General features: G+C 35.1%; 1 protein-coding gene across 6 annotated transcripts in view; it reads right to left on the minus strand.

Annotated features, from left to right (window-relative positions):
- Positions 1-1,622: 1,622 nt before the first annotated feature.
- Positions 1,623-19,664, minus strand: part of RELCH (RAB11 binding and LisH domain, coiled-coil and HEAT repeat containing) — a 105,804-nt gene continuing 87,762 nt past the window's right edge. For 4 of the 6 annotated variants that reach the window (XM_059140567.1, XM_059140565.1, XM_059140564.1 and 1 more), the window contains 3 exons: positions 16,169-16,257; positions 12,940-13,010; positions 5,994-7,727 (listed from right to left, as the gene is read on the minus strand). In XM_059140567.1, the coding sequence (XP_058996550.1) occupies positions 7,607-7,727; positions 12,940-13,010; positions 16,169-16,257 (281 nt within the window). In that variant the 3' untranslated portion in view covers positions 5,994-7,606. Of the gene's footprint in view, positions 1,995-5,993; positions 7,728-12,939; positions 13,011-16,168; positions 16,258-19,391; positions 19,603-19,664 lie in introns of those variants that run through there. The other 2 variants (XM_059140566.1, XM_059140568.1) reach the window with 2 other exon arrangements.

Below are 19,664 nucleotides of genomic sequence, written 5' to 3' on the forward strand. Positions count from 1 at the left end.
TCTGTTGATAGACATCTAGGTTCTTTCCATAGTTTGGCTATTGTAGACATTGCTGTTATAAACATTTGGGTGCACGTGCCCCTTCGGATCCCTACATTTGTATCTTTAGGGTAAAAACCCAGTAGTGTGATTGCTGGGTCGCAGGGTAGCTCTATTTTCGACTTTTTGAGGAACTTCCATGCTGTTTTCCAGAGTGGTTGTACCGGCTTGCATTTCCACCAACAGTGTAGGAGGGTTCCCCTTTCTCTGTATCCTCGCCAACATCTGTCATTTCCTGAATTGTTAATTTTAGCCATTCTGACTGGTGTGAGGTGATATCTCATTGTGGTTTTGATTTGTATTTTCCTGATGCCGAGTGATGGGGAGCACTTTTTCATGTGTCTGTTGGCCATCTGGATGTCTTCTTTGCAGAAATGTCTGTTCATGTCCTCTGCCCATTTCTTGATTGGATTATTTGTTCTTTGGGTGTTGAGTTTGATAAGTTCTTTATAGATTTTGGATAGTAGCCCTTTATCTGATATGTCGTTTGCAAATATCTTCTCCCATTCTGTCAGCTGTCTTTTGGTTTTGTTGAGTGTTTCCTTTGCGGTGCAAAAGCTTTTGATTTTGATGAAGTCCCAATAGTTCATTAGATAACTAACTTCTTCCTTAACATTTCCATAGGTAGTGCTCAGGTATCTTTAATTTAACCTATCTAGAACAAAAATGTAAATTAACCCCCCAAACTTGTTCTTTACTTCCTCACTATTGTCATCACCCATTATTTTATTCTGTTACTGCAGTCAGAAATCTCAGCAACATGTTGGGTTTACCCCTTTCCTTCCCTCTTCACACTCAAACTGTCAGGCCAGTTCTGCTTCCAACTATGTTGGAGATCTGATGCTTTCCCTCCATTTTCGCTCAGGCTGCCATCCTCTCTTGCTTAGGTTACTGCATTTCAATAGCTTCTGCCTTCAGCCTCTACTCATCTCCTTTTCAAAAGCATCTTACAAAGCACAAGTATATCCAATATAAATTGGATTAAGCCATTCTACTATTCAATTACTTTTCAACTATTCAAAGGCTCCCCTTTCTAACTTTTAATCATAGTGTACAAAGCTCTCTATGATCTGGCTATATCCATCTCCAACTTCATCTTTTGATAGTGTCTCAACCATATTGGTAATTTTTTCCCCCAATTCCTTGAACACAACACTGTTTCTCATCTCATTGCCTGTGCACATACTGCTCTTTTTTTTTTATGTGAAAACATGTTCAAAGCCTATTCTTCCTGGTTTTCAGGTAAAATGTTACCTCACAGATGTCTTCAAAGCAAACCATAAAGATAATCCCCCCTAACGTACGTCTTCCTCAGCCCTACTTTCTCAACCTGTTTGTTTCCTCGTCCGGCTGTTAAGCTGTCTTGTCAGTCTCGTTCATGCTTAGCACAAAACACGTCCTCCACAGATGTATGCTGAATGGTGAATGACTTTACAATCTTTAAAAAGGGATGGCTTCTCTACACTGACAGATCACTTGGAAGACTTGGTGAGGTTTGTTGGTTAAGAGGTGCTGCGCAGAGAGCCAGATATGAATATAAACTCTGCAGAGCTTTTTAGACCATACACACATGGCACAATTCTTTTTTGCACTTTTATTTATTCCATATATTCTACCTTGGATATAAATAAGGACATTATGAGGAACAAAGTCAAATATTTTGCTGAGGTCAAAATATGCACAAGACTACACAATCCTCCTGATCCACAACATATAATAGCTCTATGAAAAGGACTGTAGGTTAGTTTGGCATGTAGGCTCAGTAAATTGATCCTGTTCTGGGGGTCTCATCCTTTTAATCTAATTGGCAAACTTGCATGGAATTGGTATCAAGCTCACAATTCATTACTCCATTCAGTTAATGTTGAGTACTTATCATACACCAGGCATTCTTCAAATACCGGAGACATATTGGTTGAAAAGGATAGACAACATTCTCTCTCATGGAGCTGAGTCTAGTGAAAGAGACAGACAATAAAAAATAAGAAAATGAGTACTAAGAAGAATAATTATGAAAGAAAGAAAACAGGGAGAGCTTAAGGAATGAATTATAGGGGTTACTTTGGACTGAGTAGTCCGAAAAGGCCAACGTGAAGAGGCTTTATATAGATTTAGAATGGTAGTCCATATTTTTTCTTATCTTTTGGCTTCTCATTTTTGAAAATCAGGAGATTTATCCATTTCTAGTCTGTTGCCTCTCCATGATTTTCTTGAGGATTATTACACTACAACACCGTGCCTTCAGTAGTATGACAGAACAAAACGGTCTCCAAATTTGGTTTGCAGCATTTACCTCCTAAGATGTGAAAACTTTCGTAATGTTTTCAAGAAACCAGATTCTGACTTTTGAAATCAATGATCAATGGTTAACTGAAGAGTTTCCTTCTCTTAGATAACACTAGGAACCAATTATTTTCAAGAAATGGCAGTTCTTATTTTTCTTCCCTTAGTATGAAAAGTTTAGTTATAAGGAACTTCAAATAACATACCAAAGAAATCTGTAAATTACTATAAGAATCAAATATATACCAAAAGACATGAGTGAAGTTGCAAAGGGTAAATAAAATATTTTATAAAATCTAAATAATGTAATACAAATTAATTTATTGGACTAATTTACTTATTAGGCTTTTGAAAAAAATTAATTTCAAGTTTTGGTAAGCAAAAAGTAAAATTACCTTACCAGTCTTCACTAGGTTGGAAACTCTTGGAATGGTTAAAGTAGGCAAAATTAACAATCAAAAGTGGTTTCTGCCTTCTACTGCAATTTTAGGTAAATGATGCATGTCACGGTAACCTATACACTTACTAGAAAACAGAAGTATGGGGGAGGAGGTTATACACAGTTACCTATGCCTTAGTTATTCAGGGGCTTATTTTAAATCCAATTTGAACTTTCCTGATACTAAGTGCTAACATACTTTCAGGTTTACTATTGCGTAAGTCCTTAAGTCCTATAAGGAATAGAGAGCATGTTATTATTTCCATGCTTTTTGATTCTAAGACAAAAAAGAACTTACTAAAAAGGAAATGATATTTATAAAATTCATATAAAAATGAAATTAGGAAATGATTTACATTATGAAAAGCATTCACCTTAGGTTCAATACTTAATACATAACAGGGAGATTTATGAATAGAGGAAGCTAAAAATTTAAAGAATTGTCAATTATCATAAATGTAGATAAAGCATCTTTAAAACTGTAAAGTCACTGAGAAATCATTATATTTACTTAGCAATATATATGTTACATAAGATACTTATAACATTTTCAGCTTCATTGAAAATGCATATCCTAAAAATATCTTAAGGTTGGAAATGCCAACAATTTAAAAAGAGGTTGTTTTTCCAGTAAGAATAGTTTTTAAAAATTTTATTTTTAAATTTATTTTAAGAGTTTATTTATTCATTTGAGAGACAAGGAGAGAGCACATGCATCGGAGGCAGAGGCAGAAGGAGAAACAGACTCCCTGCTGAGCTGGGAGTTGGACATGGGGCTCGATCCCAGAACCTGGAGCTCATGACCTGAGCCAAAGTCAGAAGCTTAACCATCTGAGCCACCCAGGTGCCCATAAAAATTTTGAAATGTAGATTGTCAACAAATGATAACCCTAAATAACAATCACTGATGAAAAATTTAATATCTATTACATATAACACAAAATGCCAGCTTAAAGCCAACATAAATTTTACTACATTGAAATCCCTCAAGGAATCTATTCATGCAATGATCTAACTGAAATAAATATAATGGATTAGTCTTTAATGTATTAAAAGGATATTAAAATAGTAATATACTTTTCTTTCTTTCTTTTTTTTTTAAATTTTATTTATTTATTTGACAGAGATACAGCGAGAGGGAACACAAGCAGGGGAAGTGGAAGAGGGAGAAACAGGCTTCCTGACAAGGAGGGAGCCCGATGTGGGGCTTGATCCCAGGACCTAGGGATCATGACCTGAGTCCAAGGCAGACGCTTAACAACTGAGCCACCCAGGCACCCCAATAATATACTTTTCAATATAGATATGCTTTGGACAGAATTTTACAGCTATTACTGAAGACTCTTAAGGAAAGTAAATAATTTACATCTGTCACCACCCTGAACCAAAGGAAATATTTATATATCATCAAAATTATTTATATATTATCACTTTAAAAATATATATTTATATATTACATATAATATACATATACTATATATAGTATAGTTATATATTATAGCTTATATTGTGTTGAGTTCATTATCTATTATGTACTTTATGACTGGTGTGGTCTTACAGTGAACAGGAATTTTTAAAGATTTTTCTTAAACATGCAAACAAAGTAAACTATAAAGAAGGCAAAGTTTCCTGTAGTTAGTTCTAATAGGAAAATCCGGAAGACTGATGTGCCACTCAGAGATTGTGACTAGAGTGCAAATTCCATAGATGAAATGCATGCAGAACATCCATCTGTAGTGTGAAAATAGCCTAAAATACAATTATTTTGCCAAGATTCAGAAATCTACCAGATACATTATTTTTTATTACTAGCAAACACCTTTAATCTATTATTTTTTAAACATACTGAAATAAAATAGTAATGAAAACAAGCATACTGTAAAGTTACATGAGAACTTTCAAACACATATCTATTCATATGAAAAGCTAAATTTATTTCATAGTTTGCTTATAAAAGAGTTAACATCCAAGACAAAGTTGGAATTTTATGACCTAGCCAATCTGGAGAATTTTCGGAATTAGAATTGCTAATTACAAAACTCTTCAAACATACATTCTTTATACAAAAATAGTTAAGGAATTGGTAACTAGCACACAATGTTCACTGTAGTTAGCTCTCACAGTTCAAAGATCAACAAGGTGATGTCTGGAGATAGTCCTGTCCTTAAAGTTCAAAAAATGGTCTAAAATAGGTTATTTTAAAAATTGGGATCATGACAAGACAAATCAATACATAGCCATTTCATCTCCCCAAACTCTATCAGAGACTATTTATTTGAACCAGTATTTCTTTCCTGTTAAAGAAGGAATTAGATAGCAACTTGAATCGAGACTCTATTAAAATTATTTACAATTTCATTCAGGCTGCAAGTCTGTTTGGTGTTTAGCAAAGCAATCTTTCAAAAGGGGTGACTGGTGCAAACAAATGAAGTCAAGGACATCCACATATAAAGTTAGATACTGCTATCATTCAAGCATAGTTCTTGGAGTAATTCAGCAAAATTGCTAGCTATGGCATTTCTGGGTTTCTGACAATTTTTAATTTCTGGCTTGCTTTAGAAACACAGGCATAATTTCAAATTAGCTTTAAATCAAGTTTACTTTGCACACTTAGTTTTTTGTTAAGTCAAATATTTAAATCTGTACTGTTTTTATTTCTGTGTAAAAAGAGTGAGTTTGGGAATTTTAAGGCCTGTTTTGGAAGAACACACTCAGTTTCAGTGATTAGTATGGTTAGTCTATCTGGTCTTTAAAGAATCATAGTTTGCCTTAAAAATCATTGTGAAAATAAACATGAAGTCTTACTGACATTAAGATGCTTAACAGCATAATAAGGGAGACTCCCTTGAAATATACTGTGTATCTTACTAGATGCTGCCTTTTAAAGAAAACACTAGCATTTAGACAAATGGATTCACAAACTGATAAAAATTATCACAATAAAAATATTTATATTCATACATTTGGTAACGAATATATTTATTTTACTGCATTTCAAAGCAAATGAGAACCATAACAGTTCCTTTAAACTGTCTCTGAAATATATTCATTTTAGAGCAGCAATCTTCTTTTAGTAAAAGTAAATTAAATAGGTAATTTATATAAATTATATTCCTTAAATAACAGTACATTTCAATGAATACATTCCTTCTCATTTCCTTTTGCTTGGATACAGAATATATAGTGCTTCAAAATGAAAATAAATACACATAGCCAGAAACAAAACAAAAACAAATATGCAAAAACATTTTATTTATAATAGATCAACAATTTTGACATGAAAGGTAGCCACTTTCAATTTCTCAGGAATGCCTAGAATCCAACAGTTTCTGAAAGACTAATTTTAACAATTGTGTCACTACAGGTAAAAGAAATAATTTCAGAATGAACTTTTTAAATGGCTTTGTTTATGGCAACTCATTTTATAAGCTTGACTGTGTGGTAAGCTATCTTTTCCAGAAGTGAATGTAATCCAACTATGTTCCAAGTGTATTAAAACAGTTTATACAACAAACACGAGAATCGCCTATATGTATCAACTGTGCTCAAACAAGAATTCTCTTTACCAAAATATTCATTTTTCAAAAAGGCCTCACATTACCCCCTCAAACCAATCATCCCCTTCTATGTCCAGTCCCACTCTTTCTACTTCAAGTTGCATTACTGCAGAGACAACTGTCCAATTCCAGTGGAGCTGTACACTGACTTAAGACTCTATGTAATATATATCAAACACAAGAATAGTCACTGACTGTAAGGGACAAGGTGTTAACTAACCAACAGTAATTTAGCTAATGTCAGTTTGAGTTTAGAGGGAAAAAAGCAGCCCCCAAATGTCCTTAACTTTTCGGTACTTCTCTGTAACAAACAGAATGAAAAGATAATCTCTGAAATCAAAATCATTAGAAAATATTTTAAATAAAATATTTCATGTAAGTCAGTGTTAAATTTCAAATTCAAACCATATTTTCCTGTGTACTTAAATTTGGGGAAGAATTTCACAATTATTAGCTCTTCTTACCTACGTTTACTTTTGAGTATTTAAATCTACTACATATCAGTTTTCAAAATTCACCTTGGTTACTACCCCCGCCCCCCCCCCCCCACCGTGTTTATGTGCTGTCTTTCCTCAGGTAAGTCCATTATATGCATGTAAGTGCTGGGGAGGTTTGAATAGCACTTAAAGAATATTCATGAGAGCTCTGAAATGTGGAAGGTTTCATTATAATCTACTTTCTGTAGGATCTGTAACTCAAATTCATCACAGCATTATAAAATACTGTGTGAATGGAATGCACACAATTCCTACAGACACAAAAACTGAAGTCCAAAAGGCACAGAGTAATGCTGGTGGCTCTTTCTAGTCAGTTAAGAAACAATAAAAAGTCTGCATTATTCTTTCATAATTTAAATACTTAAGTAATCTCCACTTTTATTACTTTATAACAATGACTTCAAATTTACATTATTTTAAGTACCATTGTAATAGCTTAGTGTATAATACAGATTTGCTAATATCCCATCCAAAAATTAAAAAAAAACAACTCTTCACTATATATATATATGTATATATATATGTAAAAAAAAAATTATTCCAAAAGACAAGAACATAGAAGAGAAACTTGGTACAGACTATAAACCCAATTTTCTAATCACCACAGTTATAACTCCAAAATTAACAGATATACAGCAATAATCAAAAGCAGTGCAAATATCTTTGGAGGTTAGGATAAAATTATAATGCAAGAACATAAAACAAGGAAATAAAAAAGGCAAGTACTTCAAGTACAAGGAACCAGTCTGCTTGAGTCCATCTTAGTGTCTACTGGGGCTTCCTTCCTGCTTTTACTTCTTTCTCTGAAACACATTGGCCAACATGGCACCTGATGTTGTCAACTGGCCCATTTTGTTCAAAAACTTGGTCTTTGTATCTTCACTCACTAAGCTTGCAGCAATTGACATTGAGCTAGGAAAGAAATTTTAAAATTCAAGTAAAGCAATTAAAAAACTAGAATATCCATTTTTTTCATTTCTTCAGTAGTAATAATGTTAATAAATACATTCTGAGCTGGTATCACAAAGGGGAAGCTAGTATTTACAGACAGGAGTTTTTATGGACCATACTAGGTTTTCTGCTTCACATTCACTGTTTATATTAAAGGAAACAGTATAGTGTAGAGGTTAGAAGCAAGTCTGCAGTGAGACTGCATCTTGGCTCTGTCATTTGGCAGCTTTGTGACCCTGGGCAAGTTATTTGATCTCATCTGTAAAATGGAGATAAGTCTATTACCTACCTCACAGGTCTATTAAGAATTATACAAGTGCACATAGTGCTTATTAGTAGTGCCAGGCACGTAATAACATGCTGTAACTATGAGTAGTTACTCTTCTTCTCATCACCATCACTTCGTTTAATTCTTATAGCAACCCTGGAAGATAGATATTATCCCTATTTTCACAAATGAGTATATTAAATCACAGTGAGGTTTTACAAACTGTTCTGATAACAATCCTATGACATTACTTTTGGGAGGACAGGGCACAATGTCCTCAACTGCCACTTGCATTAGTTTCAATCAACAATTTAAAATCCATTTCTTCTTTCTTTTTGAACAACCTTCTGTATAGGGAGTAAACACACCTAAATAACTACTAAAGATTGCTAATTTATCATAATACCAAACAAAACAGTGATCAAGTGCAATTTTCCAGTGATCCAACAATAAACCCAGTTTGCTGGCCCTGTAGCCTTGGCCAATATGCTTTAGATTACTCTGATTCAATTTCTTAAACTGAAAAATACAGATTGCAATTACTGCTGCAAACTGTATTTGCCCATTGCATTTGCAGGACCAAAGGAGAGAATATGTTTGACCATGTCAAGGGCAGTGAATGGCGAGGTGCAGGAGCCCGGGACCTGTCCAGGGAAACTAGAGATGAAGTACGTGCTGCCGTCAAGCGCTTCTGGTTTTCTTAGTCCTTAAAGGTGTGCGCTGTGAATTACTAAGTTAAATGCCAGACCATGACTCCATCTTTAAAATCTCTTCCCACAGCTCTTCTGCCAGTACACCAACCTGGCCAATCCCTTGTCTCTACTTGTCTCCTGCTGCATTCTCTTCCCACAAAGTAATCCTCCATAAGTTTCGGCATTTGGCTCCTGGTTCTTCAATTACAAAACTCACTATTGAAACTTTCTCTTGAAGTTTCAAGTATCATCTCCATAAGGAGTTTGGAAAAAGTGTCCGGTTACTATTGTTTTTTTGATAAGCTAACATGAAGCTTTTTTACCTCCAAACTTTAGAAATGATCCACTGTTTTTATTTCCTTGTTAGTGGTTTTAACATTTTCCTTTCCTCCCAACAGTGAATATAATGGCTCCCTGTCTTCTATTTAAAACACATCAGCAGGAGTGCCTGGCTGGCTCAGTCAGAAAGCACGGGACTCTTGGTCTTGGGGTCATGAGTTGGAGCCTCACACTGGGTGTAGGGATTAAATAAATTAAACTTAAAAAATAAATAAAACCAATCATCAAATCCTCTGATTTTATTCTATGAAACATCTATCATTTATTTTTATTTCCACCGATAATACCTTCCAACTGAATTATACCAAGTCTTAGATCTGGTCTTCTTGCATGATCAGATTAACTTCTGAAATAATCACTTCTTCATATCCTATCCCTTTTCACAAATCTTCAATGGCTACTTACTACCTACAAGATAAATTGTGCTTGGCATTCAAGAAACACAGCAATCTATTCGTGTGTGTGTGTGTGTGTGTGTGTGTGTTTAACCAACAATTAACGTTCAATTTCTAGATCCCCCTACGTCAAGCCTGCTAAGTTTGTGTTCAAAACATTTTTAACTTATCTCTTCCTTTCTATCTGGTGCCTAAACAATCTTTAAATCCCAGTTCACGTCCTAGATTTTCTCTAATGCCTTTCCTTAATGTACCAAGTTTACAGTTTTGTTTTCTTTCTGTAGAACAATACTGTAAGCTGAAAGGTATGATTTTAGTTTGCATTGAGAAAAATAGGATGCATGGGTCAGATAATACTTGAGTATTATCAAGTTTTTGGTTTTTTTTTTTTTAAGATTTTATTTATTTATTTGATAGAGAGAGACACAGCAAGAGAGGGAACACAAGCAGGGGGAGTGGGAGAGCGAGAAGCAGCCTTCCCGCTGAGCAGGGAGTCTGATGAGGTACTCCATCCCAGGACCCTGGGATCATGACCTAAGCCAAAGGGAACCGCTTAATGACTGAGCCACTCAGGTGCCCCGAGTATTATCAAGTTTTAATGATAGTCTAACCAGAGGGCAACAAAGATGTTAAAGCGTCTGGGATGTTCAGTCTGGAGAAGAGTAAATTCAGAAGACTTAACAGATACCAATGTTAAACATGTAAAATATTAGATTTAAATATATATCTGCATAGCTGTATATATTTGTATAGCTCTACTAATATACATCATAGTCACCCAGAGAAGTACTGAAAATACAGATGTCTTGTCCTAAACCCAGTTATTCTGATTCTTTCCATACGGTATAAAGGATACAGGCACCTACTTTACACAAAGCTTTCCAACAGAGAACCATTACATTACAGCATTTTTTTCTGAAAAGAAAGTTTACATTTTTATCAGTTTTACAAAGGGGTCTGTAACAACCCCCCATCTCTCTGCCAGATGATGAAACCCATTTTAGAGAGGAAAAGTAATAGGAAGGGAGACTAACTTAGGATAAGAGTAATCTGTAAAAAATAGAATTGTTTTAAAAAAAAAATGGGCTGCCTTGTAAGGTAATATTATCCCTTTCCTGCAAGTTTTCAAGGAAATCTCAGATCTTTCTTTTGTAACTCATATCAAACCAGTTGCCGTTTCTTATTCTGCGTCTGCAGAACCTCTTATACCTGACTGATCTGCAAAACTATTTATATCCTAGAATGTTTCTCTCTCCCTCCATACCATTCCATTTTACAAATTGATGTCGAAAGGGCTTGGGAAGTCAACTTGAGAAGCCTTACAATGGCCAAAGATGGGATACTTTGGACATCAAAAGATACTAAGTACAATACACTGAATTGTATCAGGTATTTGAAAATACATGAGTTTATGATACTTGAGCAAATGTGACTAACCAGTCACCATCAGAAGATGAATCAATTCATTATTTTAGAAAACTGGCAAGTAAAGTGAAAGAATGAACATTTACCTTGCCTTTACTATAAAAAACTGTATCACCGGGTAATTGTAATACATATGGGGGAAGGTTTCTTCCCTGAAGTATTCTAGCTCACAAATGAAGAAGGAATGACAGAATTAGAGTAATATATTTAGTAACAGTTAATCAATTAGTAGAGCCAGGTACTGATCATTAACAGATGCTAATACCACTGAAACAAAGAGAGAAGTAGACACTGTCTCTCTCACGATGAAAACACACCTCCTCCTACGAAGCAGTCTTGCAAAATAAAGAAATATGCACTGAATATGATGAAGCCTCTAGATCTAGACCCAACCACCAAATTTATTTAGGAAATACAGAGGAATATGTTAAAACAACAAGAGGGAAATGCAATCGGCCAAATTCAGACTGTGCGGACCTCTACAGAACAAAGACTCAATTTCTTCAATAAGTACATGAAGAAAAAAACGAGACAGAAGGGGAACCTACTGATTAAAAGAGACTGAAGAGACATGTCAATTAGTTGCAATGAATGGAATTCTGGATCCTGACTCAAAGAAAGAGACTGTAAAGGAAAAAAAAACAACAACAAATTGCTAACAACATTTATAAAACAATCAGAAATTTGAACACAGGCCAGATAACTGATAATATTAAGAAGTAGTTATTTTGGTTTTAGTGACATTATGTTTATGTTTCTAAAAATAGCATTGGTCTTTCAGAAATGCATACCAGAATATAGGAGGGGGATGGATGAAATGAAATTGACCATGAGTTGATAATTACTGAAGCTGAGGGATGAACACATGGGAATTCACTGCATAATTTATTCTGTGCTTATTTGCAATTATCTAAAAGTTTAAAAAAATAATATAGAAGTTTTGAATAATGGGAAAATATAATTATAAAAATAAACTTTTTTAAAAGGACGTTCATATAACTGAAGCAGTCTTGGGAAGTTATGAAGGTATTTTTCTTTTTCTTAATTTCTGCATGCTAATTAATGAAATTTCATTTAGAATGCATTTCACATATACTTCTTCTTAATTTTGTACCCAAACTTTTTACATTTTCAACTGATAAGGCACCAGATAATCTTAACACTAAATGTATGACAAATGAACAGAAGCATTTGCTTTGGCATTAATTTTATAGATTATGTGTTCAGAATTGAAGTCTATCAAAGTACTTTTACTGTTTTTTAACTCTCCATGGCTACAATGGTAGGAAAGTTCCTAATATCCCAGGAGGCTCAAGAAAGGGCTCTGACACACAGTAAGAAATAAAAAACTGTATATGTACGTGTGTGTGGAAGAAGTTGGGGGTGTGAGGAGGTAAGTGTGTGTCTGGGTACCTAGCCTGATAGGATGACACCTTATTCCTAGTAGTCATCTTAATAAAGGAAAAACCTTTGAGCTTTTTATGCCTAACAGAGTCCATTTAAGATTAACTGCTCAAGGTTACATGAATAAGAGGTAAGAGTACACACAGTCTATCTGTAAATTACTTCCTCTCCTGAATGCCCACCTTTACTCTTCCACATTTATGCTTGTATTTTAACTTCAATGAATCTTCGAATTCAAGTTGGTTTGGTTAGGAGAACATTCATGAGTTTACAATCCTTTACGCAGTGAATCAAGTTACACCTTATAATTCTTGTCATAAATTTCTAAGACACTATTTTGACCAGTGATTCCAAATCCGGCTACCTATCCCATTGTTTTTAGCTTTTAAACATACAGATCCCTGGCTGAATCAGACTGTTGAGAGGATGGCACAGAGCATGGGGTAGAGATGAAAATTTTAAATTCCCCAGATAATTCTGATACATGGTTTATAAACTAGCATTTGATAACCACTGATTTAAATAATTTTCTTACCTTCCAAAAGTGACTAAAGGGTAACACAAAATAAAACACCATACCCATCTACAGAAAATTTAGATAGAGAAATTAAGGTCAATATAAAGTCTTAAAAAGAAAATTAATGTCTTACCCTTGAGGCTCTTGGACGGTCTTGTTCTCTACTTTTTGTTCACACTCTTTTATCATGGAACTTAAAATGACCTGATTTAAAAAAAAAAAATGACTTTAGTGAAATACTATTATTTAATCTAAACTTTTTAATTTAACTTTTAGTATTACCACAAACTAGTGTTAATTAAAAGTGTCAAGTTTTAGCAGTCACTTTGTTAAAGAAATTCACATTAGATTGCTACATTACGTGCAGAAATAGTTTTAAAAGACCTTAATCAGGGGCGTCTGGGTTGCTCAGTGGGTTAAGCCTCTGCCTTTGGTTCATTTATGATCTCAGGGTCCTGGGATCAAGTCTTGCACCAGGCTCTCTGGTGCAAGCAGGGAGCCTGCTTCCCTCCCTCTCTGCCTGCCTCTTTACTTGTGATCTCTCTCTCTCTCTCTAATAAATAAATAAAATCTTAAAAATAAAAAAGGACCTCAATCATATAACCTAATAACTGATTCTGATTTTCACTAACCTTCCTAACTCTGACTTCAATTCTCCCTTAGTTTTTCCTACCATCTAATGGTAAAAATAAAATTGGTGTACATCTATACATTTAACATATATTTATTCCATGATCACACACATTTTTCCCAGTAAAAGCTGCTTTGCTTTCTCCACGTTGCAAATAGTAAGATGCTCTATTTTAATGTCTAAAGCAGGGACCAGGTATAGGTCTGTGGTTACTAAAGTGTAACTGGGAATACAATGGGCACCTAAGAGTTAACATCATTTTTTCAGGAAGACTGAGTGAGTGATGGAAAGGGTGGAGGGATCTAAGCTGCTCCTCTAAGCTGGTAACCACACCAGAAACTGAATGTCTTCCTGAATATTCCTGGCCCATGTTCGGGCATGGAGGTCACTAAACAACAAATATTTACTGTCATCTACTATGTGCCAGGCACTTTTTTAGATACAAAGAATGCACAAACAAAACAGAGAGCATTCCCACCTTACGGAGAGCTTTTTCTTGAAAATAAATATAAAAAATAGGCAAGTTATGTAGTATATTAGAAGGTGAGAGGGCTTTGGAAAGAGTATTGAATAAAACATAGGGTGCTAGGAGGCCGAGGTGAAGAATGTTACAATTTACATGGAGGTATCCCCAGCAGTCTTCATGGAAATGACATTTAAGGAAAAGCATGAAGGAGATGAAGGAACAAGTGTTTTAGACACCAGGAAAAGGCTGAGCAAAGGCTCCATCTGGGTGAGAGTACACCTATCACATTCTAGGAAAGGAGGCCAGACTGGTGGGCCCATAGTGAGCAAAGGAGAGGGTAGAAGATGAGGTCTGAGATGTGCAGGGAGAGGGAGCCAGGGCTTAGACTGCCTTGCAGATGACAGTAAGGACTTTGGTTACTAAATGAGACTTTTGTCATATGCATGTTAGATCTAAATTAATCCTCTTTGAATCTTTTCTGATTTTCCACTCTCTCATCTCACAGATTATAGATTTTGTTTGTTTAGTTAGTTTCTGCTTTCTTGTGTTTGGGGGAAGTTTTTTGTACTTTTTCTTCTGTTCCCAGAATTGTCTGTTTCCTCCAGTACCCTCTTTCTTGCATGTATGTTTTCATCTCTTTGATGTTAGAGGGTTTTCCTCAAATGGTTGGTGGTCCTGGAATGTCCACTAAAGACTGGAGCACTAAAGTGCTGATTACAATTTTCTTCATGCATGAGTAACTTCACTTTAAGGTAAATTGGGCACAAACAAACTTTCTATCTTCTTCCCCTATGGGAATAATCCCGACTACCAGCATTTTTGGACCCAAGAAGGGGAAAGGTAACAAAGTTTCCCATCATTATGCCTTCACTTAATTTCCCCCTTCTCGTTACAGCACTCATTCCTGTTCTCAGCTACATGTGATATAACCCAAGTTCAGAAAGTAAAGTTCCAGAATTCTACCAAAGTCAGAAAGGGAATCTGGGAGTCTGATCCTTTGAACAACTTTTAACCACTCCTACTTTCAGTGCAATCGACCCTAAAGGAGTGGTGAAATATGGCTTATATTGTCTCTTCTGTCCTGCAGGCTTAGCCTTCATCTTGGATGCAAAAATCCTCAACAAAATGCTAGCAAACCAAATTCAACTTCATATAAAAGGAATTATGCACCATAACTAAATGTTATTTATTGTAAGAATTTATTGTAGATTTATTTTAAGAATCCAAAGGTTGATTTAATGTCTAAGAATCCATTAGTGTAAAACAATGAATCAAGAGATTAAAAGAAACAACCACGTAATCTTCTCAACTAAGGAAGAAAAAAACCATCTGACAATATTCTAGACTCCTTCATGATAAAACATCAACCAGCTGACAGTAAAAGGAGCCTCCTCAACCTGATAGAAGGCACCAACAAATATACCAAGCAAAGATTGAAAAAACTACACGGAGAAAAAGGTAATTCCCAATCATAATTTTAATAGGTATTTTAAGAGCTAACAGAAGAAGCAGACCACAAAAAACTGATAAAAACATAGGAGAATTAAATCTCAATTTACCTTATTAAACAAAACCCATGGATCAATTAATGACAGAAATGAGAATCCAATTTGAACTGAATGATAATAAAGATACAATGTAGCAAATGCACAGGATGTGGCTAAAGGAATACAAAGAGCCTTAAATTCGGAAAAGAAAAGTTTAAAAGCAAATAATCTAAGCTTCCTCTGTAAAAAGCTGGAAAAACAGAAAAAACAAACAAACAAACAAACAAACCCCTACCATGATAATGGGTAGATAAAACAGGGTGAAAATACAGAATAGGAAATAAATGATAAATGGTTTTGGAGGAAACGAGAAGACAAACAGAATAAAAGAGTTATAAGGAAATGTGAGACAGAAAATGCAAACTTGGCTTCTAAGAAAGTTAATGGTCAGAGATCCAATTGCATTAGCATTTTACAGATTAAAAAGCATTTCATGTACATTAGCTCATTAGATTCTAATTACATTCAGTGAATGACATCATGTAATCCCAACTATACAGAATTAAACAAAGGATCAAAGATGTTAATGGAGTTTTCCAAGATCTCCTAACCAGTAAGTAAAGCTGTAAAATGATTTAAAAAAACTAGATTTAAAAGAATTAAGCACAGCGTATCATAATCGTGCCTCACATAAAGAATGCAAGTCTGTAGAGGAGACAGTAAAACATATGAAGTTGGCACAGATCATCACAGTGGCTTAATCATCATGGAGGCTTACCTCATGCTCTGGAGAAAGATGTTCCATGTCAGTCCGTAAACATCTGAGGCCAGGTAAAAAGTGATTAACCATTAAATCCTCTGAAATGACTTGAGAGAGGCAGTTAAGGGAATTAAAAACCAAACTGGTATGTACAAAAGAACAACAAAATAATAAAAATGATGCCTAAGGCATGCAGATCACTTAGAGCAAACAGGTCTCCCTCAAGCATGATTCTCATTTGTTGAGTTAATCACTTACCAAGAGTCAATTGTGTTTAACCCCACAAATCCTTTTATGTCAGTGGTCTTCATTATTGTAACACTACATAATTTAATTACATTATGTAAATGCATGCGGTAAGTGTAAAAATTAAATCGCGTAATTTAGTTGGATGCTTAAATGAGTACGAAAAGTAAGAAAACTAATGTTTCCATGACAACTAAGTTGAAAAGTTTAAAAGAACTGGTAAAAGCCAGTTGCTTAAAATGGTGCTATTTAATTATGTCTGGGTAAAACAACTGTAAAAGATTAGGAAAAAGATAAAAAAACTAAAAAAGGTCTATATCCAGTATTTAAAATGTTTCTGAATCCTCTTTAAAGAAACTTAATCTGAAAAGCACAATTATATTATGGGTGGGGTTTATCTAACGAAGATAATATTTAAGTCTAGGAAGCAGACTCACACAAAAGAAAGACCTCAGTCCCACATCCAAAGTTTGGTAAAGGAAAGATTATGTATTTTAAGTTAAAGTAAGTTATATAAACCATTTTCTTGATTTCCTGCTTTAACCATCCTATTAAACTGGTCTACTGTTGGTCCTAACTGAATTGGATAAGAGAACTTTTACTATAATAACATAGGTTTAGTACTAGTTGTATTTGGTGGTCACTTCAGAATTTTAGTTGATTATCCTGACATTCAGAGGGATGAAGAAAGCAGGTATATTTCTCAAGAAAACAATTCCCTTTGTTTATTCACAGCACATTCTTAGCTTATCATAGTTGTTAGCCATTTAAAAACAATTCTTATTTAGTGTTCTATATACCATATTAAAGTGAAAAATGCAGGTAAGTGAGTTCCCTTATAAAGATGAGTTAACTAGTCTTTTTGAAAAAGAAGCTATAATGAATTTCATTAATTTAAAAAAATCAGTAATAATATATAACTTCTGCCTTAAAAGTGCAGTTACGACCAGGGCGCCTAGGTGGCTCAGTCAGTTAAGTGTCTGCCTTTGGCTCAGGTCATGATCCCAGGGCTCTGGGATGGAACCATGCATTGGGATCCCTGCTCAGTGGGGAGTTTCCTTCTGCTTCTCCCTCTCTCACAGCCTGTGCTCGTTTGCTCTCACTCTCTCTCTCAAATACATAAAATCTTGGAAAAAAATATGTATTTATGACCTAAATAAACATAAAACAAATACAATTTTGAATACTATTTGTAAATAAGACTCCTATGAGTGACTTATTATTTAGAAGGACTAAAAATATAGACATCATTTGGTTGAACTAATCCCTATAGTCCTAGAGAGGGCTGCAACATAATGGCTATGTAGTCTTGTTCTCTAGATCTTGGGAAAGCACCACCAACATGTAACTGTGAGGGACCCTTCAATTAGGAGTTAAGAGTCTGACTGGAGTGCCTGGATGGCTCAGTTGGTTAAGCCACTGACTCGACTTCGGCTCAGATCATGATCATGAAACCAATCTACTCAGGGTTATGAAGCCAAGCCTCACATTGGGCTCTCCACTGGCTGTGGGGCCTCCTTAAGCTTCTCTCTCCTCCCTCTGCACCACTCCCCTACCTGGCTCACACTCTTTCACTCTCTCAAAAAAGAGTCTGATCTACAGAAATATGGGCATGGATTAAGAAGCTGTAGATGGCCTTATTTGGAGGTAAATAGTTTCATCTCCTCCTCTTTCTACTCACTGTTCGTTTATACCTTTTCCCTGTGGCATCACACAATCTTTCTTAAGGGTTGGAAACTTAAAGAGGTCATTTTATCCTATCTGATATTATGTTACCCTATCTCATCTGTGAATGATGGCCAAAAACCCTCTAGCTGCTAATAATGACAGGACATTCATAGTTTAGATCACTCCATTTTTAAATAGCTAAATTTGAAAGTTTTTCTTAAAGAATTTTTTAAAGATTGACTAATTTATTCTAGAGAGAGAAAGCGCACAGAGGGACAGAAGGAGAGGGGGATAGAGAGAAGCAGACTCTGTGCTGAGCACAGAGACCAACAGGGCTTCTGTGACCCATGAGATCATGACCCAAGCCGAAATCAAGAGGTGTATGCTTAACTGACTGAATCACACAGGCGCCCCCAGAAAGTTTTTCTTATAAAATCAGACTCTTTGTAACCTTCTTATTAGTGTTAGCTCTATACCTGAGTTACACAGTGTGCCTAAACTTGCTTCTACGTAACAGCATTTAAAATAATTTTTTTGAATTATTTTTTCATCCCCAAGCTAGCTCTTCTTTGGGTTAAACATTTCTAAATCCTTTGAATTTTTAAAAACATGACTTTTTTACTTATTACTATACTTAATGTTAAAAGCTATAGTTTTTCCATGTCCTTATTAAAGTATGATGTCAGTGTTGAAAGGAATATTCTTGTGCTCTATCAGCTCAGAATTCAATGGAACCTCAGAACAGATTTGGATCACAGAACAATGTGATTTTATTGTGGCCATACTGCACTCTGTTGACAAAAGTATACGTTATGACTCATGAAGAACTAACACTTTAAGTAACTGAAGTGGGTCTATTGTTCAGATGTTCTTCCCTTTACTGTATTGGTGTAAAGACTTAATTATATTTATTCTTTATTGTGAGCACACTTAAACACACAATAATATTCTTTCTATACAGATTCTATGTGCTTTAGAAGCCACTGCCTTGCCTACTTGGAATATCTGGTTTTATAGCTACAATTTTTTATCTTTTGACTTTCCAGTTTCCCTTGAGGCATATTCCTTTAGAAACTCTGTGCTATACAAGGATATACATAGGGGCGCCTGGGTGGCTCAGTGGGTTAAGCCGCTGCCTTCGGCTCAGGTCATGATCTCAGGCTCCTGGGATCGAGTCCCGCATCGGGCTCTCTGCTCGGCGGGGAGCCTGCTTCCCTCTCTCTCTCTCTGCCTGCCTCTCCGTCTACTTGTGATTTCTCTCTGTCAAATAAATAAATAAAATCTTTAAAAAAAAAAAAAAAAAAAAAAACAAAAAAAAAAAACAAGGATATACATAACTTTTTGCTTCAGTTTCTAAACATCTATTTTCACAAAGTCTAGGGAAATTATAAGCATAGCAGTATTTTCTTGCTTTGGAATACAAACTTTGACATGCCATTATTACGTTCTTGAAAGAGTCTCGTTACTTCTCCATTCGTAAAGAGTTCTTCCTCGCCAGTTCGGAATATCACTTCCTCTTTTTGCTTCCTCTAGCTTCTCTAAGTAGAAAATGCCAACAAGATAAATCAAGAATAATAGTAAGTTCTCCTTTTAGTAGAAA

The sequence above is a fragment of the Mustela lutreola genome, chromosome 11 (genome assembly GCF_030435805.1).
Source record: "Mustela lutreola isolate mMusLut2 chromosome 11, mMusLut2.pri, whole genome shotgun sequence".
Taxonomy (NCBI): Eukaryota; Metazoa; Chordata; class Mammalia; order Carnivora; family Mustelidae; genus Mustela; species Mustela lutreola.